The sequence below is a fragment of the Pongo pygmaeus genome, chromosome 10 (genome assembly GCF_028885625.2).
Source record: "Pongo pygmaeus isolate AG05252 chromosome 10, NHGRI_mPonPyg2-v2.0_pri, whole genome shotgun sequence".
Taxonomy (NCBI): domain Eukaryota; kingdom Metazoa; phylum Chordata; class Mammalia; order Primates; family Hominidae; genus Pongo; species Pongo pygmaeus.
Window position 1 is genome coordinate 54,719,074 of NC_072383.2, and position 12,404 is coordinate 54,731,477.

Below are 12,404 nucleotides of genomic sequence, written 5' to 3' on the forward strand. Positions count from 1 at the left end.
TGAGTGTTACCTTATTTGGAAAGAGTCTTTGCAGATGTACCTGGATTATATTTTATTATTTTCAGATGTTGAAGAGACCCAAATTAAAGATATTTTAGTTAAAAAAATCACATTTGACCTTTATTACATGACCATTTATCAAGATAAAAAAAAAGTCTCTTCAACAGAACTTCATATGACCCAGGAGTTTAAGCCTTTTTTAAAAAAAAAATTAGTTCAATGACTTATTTGACAATGTTACTAATTTGAGAAATTGATTTTCCTATAACTGAAAAATAATCCTGGTCTGGGAGTCCGAATGCTTCATTTCTATCCTTGTCTTAGTTACTAAACTGGGGGCTTAGGTAGGTCACTTCCCCCTCTGAGTGTTAAGTTACTTATTCTATGGAACTATTGGTGGCTCCAAGTTGCTCAGGTGCATCAGAATCATATAAGTCCTTGTTATAAACACATATTTCTGGACCTTGTCTCAGTCCTACTGAATCAGATTTTCTAATCTTGGCACAGGAGTCTGTATTTTTTAATTAACTGGGTGATTACAAGGTACCGCCAAGCTTGTGAAGTATTGGATGAAGACCTCCTTCATAGCTCTAAAAATTTGTATTCTGATTTCTATTCCTTCTATCACTGTTTGTCCTAAGTCAGCTACTAGATATTGTGCTAAAACAAAGCAAAGCAAAACACAAAATAAACAATAAAAAACCAAGACCATGGTTTAATCATCTTTATATTCCCCCAACACCTACAAAGTACCTGGTAGGTAGTAGGCACTCAATAAATATTTGAAAAATTACTTAATGGTGATTAAATAAATGAATGTTATTTCATGTGGATCCCAATCACCTATAGATAGAAGAATCTAAAAAGAAAGAAAATATTTTGAACTTTTGTCTGATTTAATCTTGCACTCCCTATCTGCCCTACTGCATACTTCAGTAATGGGTTATGTGAATGAAGTTATGCATATTGAGCGACCCAGTAGGAAGGCGGTTAGATTCTCCTGGAGGCAAGATTATCCCACAGTATTTCTCAGTGGCAGTGATAACTGAAAGGGGCTCATGATTCCACAGGAGCTAGTTTTCTTCTCCATGACTTTTCCAGGAGCAGAAAAAGCCGTATCCTGATTGGGTGACAGACGTCCTTGGAGCCATTGCTGCAGATCGCTGAACCTGCAAAGACCACCTCAGGTTTCTGTGGGGTCCCAGAGGGTGGGAAGAGGCATTCATCTTTGGTTAGAAGTTACTGGTAAATTCGACAGCAGTGGATGTCAGCTGAGCCAAGCGTCCTTTGCAGCCAGTGCCCCCAGGATATCCGATACCACCTTTTGTGACCCCACGGTCCTTCCTTCCTCCCCAACTTCTAGGCTCCACTGACCCATTGAGCCTCCCCAGTTTAGACACTGTCTGCTGGCCTTGGAAGGTACCGGCTTAGGATGAAATCTGTCACAGGGGTGGGCAACTTAGCCAGAGGGATGTAGAGGAGTTTGGCATCCAGGCCAGGGTTGTAGCGGATGCGAGGGCTCCGGGAAACAATAGCATGCTCCATGCTGTTGATGACATCTCTGACTCTGGGCTCTGCCACCTGCATTATGTTTTTTAACTTGTCAGTATCTGTTTGAGGGCAGAGAGGGGAAAAAGGCTCTGTTATTCTTCATAAAAGATGGTTTCTTCCAAATTCTGTCCAAGTTCCGTTTCCATCAGATCCCTGATCTAACATTTCAGGCAAGTCTGCCACACCCTCCAGGTGGTCCCTTATACAAACACACATTTATAAGACTATTATAAATAATCTTAGCCTGGCCAACATGGTGAAACCCCATCTTTACTAAAAATATAAACATCAGCTGGGCTTGGTGGCACATGCCTGTAATCCCAGCTACTCAGGAGGCTGAGGTATGGGAACCACTTGAACCCGGGAGGCGGAGGTTTTAGTGAGCTGAGGTCACACCACTGCACTCCAGCCTGGGAGACAGAATGATACGCTGTCTCAAAATAAATAAATAAATAAATAAATAATCTTATTTATCTTTCTGAATTCAACAGTTGTGCATTGAATTCCCGCTATTGCGTTAGACTGGTGATGAGAAGAACTGTGCACATTCTTCTTATAACTGTGCCACTTATTAGTTATATGACTTTGAGCTTAAACTTTTATTATCTATAAAATGGAGATAATACTATCTTTCCTAAAGTTTGGGCGTAGTGGCTCAGGCCTGTAATCCCGGTACTTTGAGATTCCAAGCCAGGCCAATCACCTGAGGTCAGGAGTTCGAGACCAGCCTGGCCAACGTGGTAACACCTTGTCTCTACTAAAAATACAAAAATTAGCTGAGCATGGTGGCGCGTGCCTATAATCGCAGCTACTGGAGGCTGAGGCATGAGAATCACTTGAACTTGGGAGGGGGAGGTTGCAGTGACCCAAGATCGCGCCACTGCATTCCAGCCTGGGCAACAGAGTGAGACTCCATCTCAAAAAATATCTGTCCTGGAGAATAACAAAGATGATTAATAGCAGGGTAGACACTGGGGGAGTACAGAATCGCAAACATGATGGGAAGACAGCCCTTTTTTTTTCCTTCTATGTACTTCCTAGGGTTCCCACATTTAAACAAAAACATGCAGGAGAAAATATTATTTAAAAATAGTAATACAGCCCCTACCTCAGTCATAAGGCCATTGTGGACTCAAATAATCTAAGGCATAGACAAGCACCTCGTGGGGCCCTCACAAATGTGAGGGGCTGTTCTGTTTGCATTGACCCACAGGGGTGGAGATGGGGACAGAGCACCCAAATGGTACAAGTCTGCCAAAGCTCATGACATAAATGGGAGAAGGGCCACACCACACACCCACCAGGCCCTCATCTGCATCCTCACCCCAGGACAGGGGGATTCATGCTTCATTGAGAGCCCTGAGGACTCCGGGGACAATGGTGCTTCAAAGTCAGACTGCCCTGATAAGGGATGAAAACTTGAAAATGGAGAGGAAGCCAAAGTTGCCCTGACTTTGAGAATGGTCCAGGCAGGCAAGGAATTCACCCGCTTGGGGCCAGGACCTTTGTGGGTGGTTGGTGAGAATGGGGCAATGTCACTTCAGTCCCCTTCACCCCAGACTCCAAGAAACTCTATTTTCTGTTTCCTGGAAAGAAAACTGATGCAGGGGAAAAGCCAAACTACATTTTGGGATCTCAACAAGAGTCACACTAACTTAAAGCCAGACTGTCCATACAGCAGTAATGTCTTAGGAAGCCACACCCTGACCTCTGACCGTAGAGCTGGCACAGAGACCACCAGCAGCAGGGCTGAGGGTCGAAGGAATCATTCAGGATGCCCAGGGGGCTGTCTCTGCCCCCTCGGCGCCAGGGAAACCTTTGTTGGGTGAGGAGGTGGAGCAAGCTGACATGGTGAGATGGGCTGGGGACTGGGTTCTGAGAGGTGGGGAGGGCTTGCACAGGCAGTGGGGTGGGAGAAGTTACCCCAGACATGGGGAACAGTATGAGGCGCTTGCTTTCATTGTTTTCTCAAATAGCTATTAGCTGCCATTCAGTGCTGGGCACCCTGCTAGGCATGGAGTGGGAAGGGAGACTGAAGGACCCATCCAGCCTTGTCACTCTCCTTCACAGTGAGGAAGGACATAGGCTTTGGAGTTGGGCACCTGGGAAAACGTTTTTGTTATTGGGAGAATTAAGCAAGACAAAGTCTATAAAGTATCAGGCCTGGTCCTAGGGGTTACAAGCCAGGGACCTGTTTGGTCAGTCACAGCAACTTGCTGAGTTTGTACCCAGCGATGCTCTAGGACTACTCCTAAATATCTCTTCTGTCTGTCACACAGCCACCCCCCACTACCAGAACCATCATGACTTACAACTTCATGTCTTTATCGTTCCTTCACTGGGTTTCTGCAGTAGTCTCCCAGGTGGCCTTTTTATCCTTCCCACGATGACACAAATCTGATCCTTCATTTCAGAGCCATTTACAAGGCTCTCTAATGCCTTTAGGATAAGAGCCACGCTCCCTACTATAGCAATCAAAGCATTTTATGATCTGACTCCTAATCTCTCCCCTCCTCAATCATCACCCACAGCACTTCTGCCAGACTACAATGGCAATGGCAAAGGTTTGTTCAGCTCTTACTGTAGCAGAGCTGAGTACTTTGCATTTCTGTTTAATTCTCCTAACAATCCATGAGAGAGGAATTGTACTTTATAAATGGATAAACAACTTTGGAGAGCTATACAACATGATTAGAGGGACTGCTGGAATACAAGCCTGAATCTGCACTGCCTCCAAAAGCATATGATGCTATGTCAGGTCACCAAAATGTTGCTCACACCCTTCCTCTTGTGTGAAACATCTGCCATCTCTTTCCCTTTTGGTGTACTCCTATTCATCCTTCAAAACTCACTAAGGCATTAACTGTCACCTCTGTAAGGCTTCTGTGACAGCAGAATGAAGTCTGCATTGCTGCTTTGTTTTGTATGCATATCCATTATAGCAAGATTCTTCATGTGGTGGTGTATTTACTTTCACATCTTCCCTGCTAGTTTCCTGGAGACTGTCTCATCTCTGTATCCCAGTCAACACTGGGCAACTGAAGTGAAAATTCTAGTATAACTACCTGGGAAAACATTTATCTAAATGTAGTTGACCACTGCCTGAAAATTTTCCTCTGAAATTATGGTGTGGACTACAGGTGAATTGGCCTAAGATATTTTATAAACCCAATCCTTACTATTCTTTAGTACAATAACAGCTTTTAGACAAGGTTTTCAGAGAATTTTGCCTTTATACGTATTCTTTCATGGACCACACTAAAGATGCTACAAGCTCTGTTCACCCTGAGTGCTTACTCAGAAAATGACTTTGTGAGGTTTCCAGACACTGGCTGAATCCATTTCACCCCAGCCTCCGAGCAGCTCCACAAATAATTTGAACTACTCTTTGCTAAGAATGAGCACACAGAGGATAAATATTCTTCCCCACAAATGCTAACATCTACTCTCCTTGTTCCCAACAGCTGCAGATTTCCCTTTGGGGACCTATGTCTCCCCAACACTGTGTCTATTGGTCTGGGCAGAGCACACGGCCCAGCCTGAGCCAATCACACCTTCACATTCCCCTGGGTGCAGTGATTGGTTTAGGGTTGGGTTCATCCTGTGGTCCCCCATGATGCGGTCACCATAGGTCCTCCAAGTCGGAGTGTACATTAGGACTTTTGGGAGAGGTACTGGAAATAAGTCTCCTATTTTCCCAGCAGACCTCACCCTAGGTGGAAGTGAAGAGAGGTTGCAGCAATGTGGCTCCCACAGGGGAGAGAGCTTAGAGACCAGAGTGAGTGTAAAAGAAGCAGAGCGAAGAAATGGGTGGAACCAGGTCCTAGCAACATCATTTGCAGTCTGGGTCAGGTTGTACCTGAAGCTTATCTTGCTCAACTTTTTAGTCAGGTGAGGCAAGAAATTCCTTTTCTGCTTAAATAATTTGCATTGGATCTTCTGTCACTAAGTCCCAACTAGTGTAAATCCTTAGACATTTTCTTCTCACAGAATCCTAACATGTCTAGCACTAAAAGATGAATTGATCTAAGGAGTACTCCAAACATTTTTCCCTGAGGCTTCCCTAAATCAATGAATGAAGACACCTCCATTCACCATGTTCTTCAAGCTGTAAAGCTAGCACTCACCCTTGATGGCTTTCTCTCCCTCACCCCTTAATCCTCAGTGTGCTTTGATGCTCTAATTTATTCCATATACCCCAGCTACCTCCCATTGCTTCCCACCTGCTGGTTTCTTTAAAGTTCCTCAAATGGAGTTTTCTGCCTCAGAGCCTTCTTGCAGAAAAAAAGTCCCTACCCATCCCCTCTTTCCCCTTCCCAGCAACACCTAACTCTTATTCCTCCTCAAAGTCAACTCAGAGAAGCTCTCCCCTTCACCATAGTCTGAATTGGGACTGCAACTTCCGGCTCCATTCTTCTTTCACAACCCCGTTTCTCCTCGGTAGCACTTATCCACATCTACCATAAACACATGTGTTTTTATTAATGTTTGTCTCCCCTACTGGGCCACTGCTCCAGGCAGTGAAGGGCAGGTATACTGCTGTGTCTGCTCCAGCTCTCCAGCCCCACACAAGCTTGGGACATGGCAGCCTTGCATGCTTTGTATTTCTGATTCAAAACAAAAACAAAAAACAAAAATGCAATAAAGTGTGTATGTATTAAGTGAAAAAAATTGCTGTCTTGGCTTTGTGCTCTGTTGACGTATGACGTCCAGCAGACAACTTTTGTGGCACAAAGTTTTGGGGCAGCAGGGTGAACAGCTGCCGTGTCCCACCTCTACCCTCCAAAAACACCTATGATTCACAGGAGACCCTCAGCTCAGGGAGAGAAAGAGGGCTGCCTAGAGACCCTCCCTTTTAAATCCCCATGTGCTCATTTTCTTCTTTATTAACAAGCACTCGGAATGTGCAAAGTACTTCACACATACTAACCCTCATAGCAACCCCATGAGGGAGGCACTATCTTTAGCTCCATTTTGTAAATAAGAAAACTGAGGCATGGGAAAACTAGGTAATAGGTCCAAAGTCTCCTAGCTGGTAAGTAGTAGAGCCAGGATTTGAACCCAGGCAGTCTGGCTCCAGCAGCCATGCCCTTGATCTCTTTGCTGTATTTATCTCAGTGCATTTTCACCTGATTCCCCTGCATCATGATGCTGTGGGGGTAGATGCCAGGAGTGGGCTGAATTGCCCTTAACTCCCTGGGCCGCTCCAGAAGTGATGATTCTGCCACTTGCTCTCTATTCTCAAACCCCAGCTCTGCCACTATGTGACCTTGGGTCCTGAACTCCTCTGCATTTTGTCTCGCCATCTGTAAACGGAAAGCCAGCTAATGACCCCAAGACCCACTCGTCCCCCTCAGAGACCCCTCTCCTGCCCCAGGAACTTACAGATGCGGAAATAATCCTCTCCGTAGCTGTCCCGGGTCTCCTGAGGCAGCCTCTCCCAAAGCTTTCGCATGCGTGACTCCAGGTTCTCCTTGCCGAGAATGGCTGTCCGATAGTTCCCTGGCTCAATGATGCAGACCTTCACCCCAAAGTAGTAGAGCTCACGCCTGGGAAAGAAGAGTTGCAGTCAGTCTGGGCCCCAAGATGACAATCATCAGGGAGAGTCACCTCTGGATGGGCTTGTCTTTCAGGAACCTAGAGATGCTTCCCCCACCCCTGTACTTGGCCCTGGCATTGCCTTTGTGCAAAGAAGCCCTTCCTTAGGGACTCAGCCCTTTCCAAAACTGGCCCAGCAGTCTCTGGGCAATTTGCATTAGGCATAACCAGCGGGAAGATGTCAATAGAGAATCTAGGCCAAAGCCTTGCCTCACACCAGGTCCCTCCCATTAGCAACCCCTCACTCAACAACCACATGGTGAAGGGTGTGGGTCTACACAAGGCCTGCATGCGCCTCTAAGGACCTCCCAGAGGGGACCTGTGCCTCCAGGCCTGTCTGTCTGTTTGGGGGACTCTCCCCCCTCTCACAGGCCCAAACAGGGTTTCACTCACCCTGGTGCTGCTCAAGGGAAGGCCCACCTGATGCCTTGTATTTCCACCCTACCTCTTCTCATCCCTTCTCTTGGTCCTTGGAGAAAGCACCTTGAGGTCTAACCTTCCTTCTGCTATTGTGTTAGCTTCCTGTCTGCAGAATTCCCCTGCCCACATGCTGTCACTCCCAAACCTCTCTAATCCCTGGGATTTCTACCCAGAATAGTTTAGTACCAGGTCCCAGTTACCTGATGCTGTCAGAGAAGGCCTCAACGCCAAACTTGGAGACACAGTAGCCACCACCAATGACAGCCACACGACCACCAGAGCTGGACATGTTGACAACCCTGCCCCGGGCTCTCTTGACCATGGGCAGCACGTGAAGGGTCACTTCGATCAGTCCCACCAGGTTCACATTAATCACCTTCACAAAGTCCTCCTTGGTCAGCCATTCGTTAGGACCACTGGGCAGGCCCACACCAGCATTGTTGACCAGGGCCCAGAGGCCTGGGGGTGAGATGAACCACACAAAAATCATCAGTGGGCCTGGGAAAGAACCAAGTTCTGCTCCCCACCGGCTCAGGGCCCTCAAGGATGGTTGAGCAGGTGCACAAGACACAACCCGGTCAGGCTATAACATAAAAGGAAGGTGTGTCTTTTACTAACCCATTTTCCCTGAAGGGACACTTTTTTCCTGATTCACATAAAGTCTGCCGGCTAGCTGGCGCTCTGTACCAGCTACAATTGAGGTGATAGGTAACAGCATTTCAGCTATCAGCTTTGGGATAAGAGTTTCATTTTCATATCAATGAATTAATGTTTAGATCCCTTCCCCATCATGCTTCTCCCTCTCTGTTCACTTAAGTGTAACCAACTGCATTTCACGTACTACCAAAATCAATCCATTCATTCATTCATCTTCACACTTTTATTCATGCATTTATCTAGTCTGTGACAATTACAGGGTGAAGGAGGCCAGGTGCAGTGACTCACACTTGTAATCACAACCCTTTGAGAGGCTGAGGTGGGAGGATCACTTGAGGCCAGGAGTTTGAGACCAGCCTGAGCAACAGAGAAAGACCCCCGTCTCTACAAAAAAAGAAAAAAAAATTAGACAGGCATGGTGGTATGTGCCTGTAGTTCTAGCTACTTGGGAGACTGAGGTGGGAGAATCACTTGAGCCCAGGTTACAGGTTACCTTGTTCGAGGTTACAGTGAGCTATAATTGTGCCATTGCACTCCAGCCTGGGTGACAGAGTGAGACTCTGTCTCTAAAAATAAAATGAAATAAAATTATATAAAATAAAATAAAGCAAAATACAGGGCAAAGGAGACATAAAATGAACAACACAGCATCTTATCCCTCAAGGAACTCACAAGCCTAGAAGGAAATAATAATATTTATAAATAAATATATAAAATATTTAAATAAAATAATTATGGAAAATGTGATGAGGACTATCCTTGAGATATTTCAATTAGGTTGGTACAAATGGAAAGAAATAATGCTAAGTGTTGTCATTCAACTCTGCAGGGGCCCAGGGTTGAAGAGCTTCAGGTCCAGTCCTTGTTTTAACTCCAGCCTTGAACAAGTCACTTCCCTCTCTGGGCCTCAGGCTCTTCATCAGATTGGACAAAAACAGTTGCTTCCAGGCTGTATTTTGCAAGCCTTCTAGGGGGAGAAAAATGCAGGAGAAACTCTCCTTTCATTTGTTTTACATATTGGGGTTCTAAAAAAATTCCACCAGAGGGAGGGTGATGCTAAAGACACATTGTAAACCCCTCTAAACGCTCCTCAAGGACCCCTTCCAGCTCCTTCATGCAAGGATTCCCCAAGCCCTACTGCCCTGGTGATTCCCACCACAGCCCCAGCCTCAGCAGCCCCAAGATACTCTGCAGGCGCATCCCACTGTCTCCTGAGGGCAGGTCTCAACACAAACATAAATCCTAGTCCACCCCTCCCTCTAGGGCTGGGGTCCCCACTCAAGCCTTGCCTCTACCCAATCTCCCTGCCTTTCTCCATTCAGGAGCAAGGAGAAAGCACAAAAGAACTTCCTCTCCCATCCCCCTACCCACCCTAGTTCCCAGTGTTTCTTAGACCAGGATATTGCCAAGTGGCTTAGGCAAAATAATGGTCCCCCAAAGATGTCCCCATCCTCATTATCTCTGGAACCTGTGAATCTGCTGGATTACATGGTAAAGTGGAATTAAGGTTGCAGGTGGAATGGAGGTTGCTAATTAATTGTCCTTAAAGTTAGGGAGGAAGCTAACACAGGGAAATTATCCTGGATTAACCTGGTGAGCCCAATATAATCACGAGTCCTTCTAAGTGGAAAGAGGCAGAAACCGGAGAATCAGAGAGATTGAGAAAAGTGTGAAAAAGACTGGGCCCAACCTTGCGGGCCTTGAAGATGGAGATAGCAGGCCAGGAGCCAGGGGATGCCAGCTGCCTCTGGAAGCTGGAAAAGGCAATGAGACGGATTCTCCTCTACAGCCTCCAGAAGGAACACAGCTCTGCTGACTTTGATTTTAGATCAGTGAGGCCTATTTTGGACATCACTCCTCCACAACTACAAGATAATATGTTTGTATTGTCTTCAGACCCTACAGTTGTGTTATTTGTTACAATAGCAACAGGAAACTCACAGGCTAAGTGAGGTATTAAGGCAAGTGGCTCAAGGCTGAATGTAGGGAACTGGCTGAGACAGCCTGCTGAAGACAGAGGCTCACTCTTGCTGAATTATTAATTAATTAGCTCACTCAAAAACTATTTATTCAGTACCTTACTAGGTGCCAGACATTATTCTAGGTACTAAGGATGTACAGTAAATAAAAGGGACAAAAATCCTTGTCCCCAGGAAGCTTTATTCTAGCAGAGGAAACAGACAATAAATAAGTAAAATCTATTGTGTATTGACTAGTGATAAGTGCTAAGGAGAAGAATCAAGCAGGAAGTTACTGTCTGGATCCCCCTGGCTCCAGGGCTCTGTTGCCCTGACCCGCGCATGGGCTCCAGATTAGTTCCTTTAGGAAGGAGGACTTCCTCTAGTCTGCTGCTTCTGCAACTCAGCCATCCTGTTCCTCCTGTTCCTGGGCCCACACCCTGTGTGCTAGAAGTGCATGAGGCAGGTTCCCACACAGTCCTGGGCCAGCCCCAGTCCACAGCTTCCTTTCCCAATAGGAGCAGCTACTCTGACATACATACTTGCCCTGAAGTCAAATCAACACCCACCATGATGTCAAGAAGAGACCAGATCTCTTTCTCCCCTGCCTGACGTAGTCAAGGAGAAAAACTGCACCCACTCATGGGATCCAACCTCCTGTCTCATTCCCCCTCCCACATCCTGATCCCAACAAGAAATGTGTTTGTATTTCCCCAGGAGCTGATGGTTAGGACTGCTGAAACATAAGACAGGTACATCCTTTTTTTTTCTTTTTGAGATGGAGTCTTGCTCTGTCACGAGGCTGGAGTGCAGTGGTGCAATCTTGGCTCACTGCAACCTCCACCTCCCGGGTTCAAGTGATTCTCCTGCCTCAGCCTCCTGAGTAGCTGGGACTACAGGCACGTGCCACCACACCCAGGTAATTTTTATACTTTTTAGTAGAGATGGGGTTTCACCATGTTGGCCGGGATGGTCTCGATCTCTTGACCTCATGATCCTCCCACCTCGGCCTTCCAAAGTGCTGGGCTCATAGGCGTGAGCCACCACGCCCGGCCAGGCACGTCCATTTTTAGAGGTTTGGACACACAGAACACATCTTCCCCCCTCACTTCCTATTGAGACCTCTTTCCTGTTTCTCTGAGTTTCCAGGACAGAAAACTTCCTTGGGAAATCACCCCTTCATGTGAACAGGCCAAACCATGCAGTGGCTTCCAATCAGATTGAGTCAGGGACCTTTCCCTACGTCACCCCCCCACCCAATCTGGACATCAGGGTCTCTGATACTGTCAGATGCTTCGGGAGAGAAGAAGAGGAAGGAGAAACCAAGAAAGCCAAAGAATGTAATTCACCCCACCTTGTTCACCCACTTTGTCCCTCACCCACTGGGCCGCCGCCTTGATGCTTTCGCTCTTGGTGACGTCCAGTAGGGTGGTCTGCAGCCGATAGGAGGTATCCTGCTGAAGTTTCTGGGCTCCCTCCTCAGTGAAGCAAGCAGCCAGCACCTGCATGCCCCGATCAACCAGCTGTTTGGCCAGCAGGTTCCCGAAGCCAGAGTCACAGCCTGTGATGAAGACGTACTTCTCTGAGAGGTTGCCGACCAGATTGCAGTTCTTGAACCAGCGATACATAAATGAGAGGTCTGTGAGGGCCGCCATAGGGCAAGGGGAATGTGATGGCCAAGAGGGACTGGGCTCAGGAGACAGCAGGGAAGAAGCTGGTCCTCTGAGCCCTAGCAGGCAGTCTGCGGGAACCCACCTGGAAGAAGAACTCTCCTTCCTCCCACAGCTTGCAACAAATCTAGGTCCCTGGGTGAGCCACGCTGTAATTTTTATAGGTGGATGCATCACCACAGCAATTAGCCCAGATGCAAGAAATTCAAGTCCAACCTGAAGCCTCGTCACCTCTGACAGCCCTGGTAGCTGCCTCCCTCTCTCCACCTGCCCTGATGGGTAAAGCTGCCAAGAATGGGAAATAATCCACTTGTAATGTTGGTGATGAGTGGTGGCTCATCCAGGTGGTGTAAGGGAGGCAAATGAAAGATGAGGACTCACCCCAGACAGCTCCCCTAGAAATCCTGTCCCCACCCTGCCCCCAACCCAGCCTGGGGATTTTGGTCTCCAGGGATCAAAATCCTTTGTCATGAGTGCAGTTATGTAAATAAGTTTATTTTCAGGGAAAATACTCAAGACAAATTTATTAATGTAAAACAAACAACATTGG

General features: G+C 46.8%; 1 protein-coding gene across 2 annotated transcripts; it reads right to left on the bottom strand.

Annotated features, from left to right (window-relative positions):
- Positions 1-689: 689 nt before the first annotated feature.
- Positions 690-12,036, bottom strand: SDR9C7 (short chain dehydrogenase/reductase family 9C member 7). Of its 2 annotated transcripts, XM_054443704.1 has the most exons (5): positions 11,940-12,036; positions 11,539-11,745; positions 7,770-8,028; positions 6,937-7,100; positions 690-1,610 (listed from the first exon to the last, which is right to left on the bottom strand). In XM_054443704.1, exons 2-5 carry the CDS (start codon positions 11,690-11,692, stop codon positions 1,393-1,395), a joined length of 795 nt encoding a protein of 264 aa, XP_054299679.1. In that variant the 5' UTR covers positions 11,693-11,745; positions 11,940-12,036; the 3' UTR covers positions 690-1,392. The 2 variants fall into 2 exon arrangements, with proteins under 2 accessions (XP_054299679.1, XP_054299678.1); XM_054443703.1 differs by having other exon boundaries at positions 11,539-11,986.
- Between the last annotated feature and the right edge of the window lie 368 nt (positions 12,037-12,404).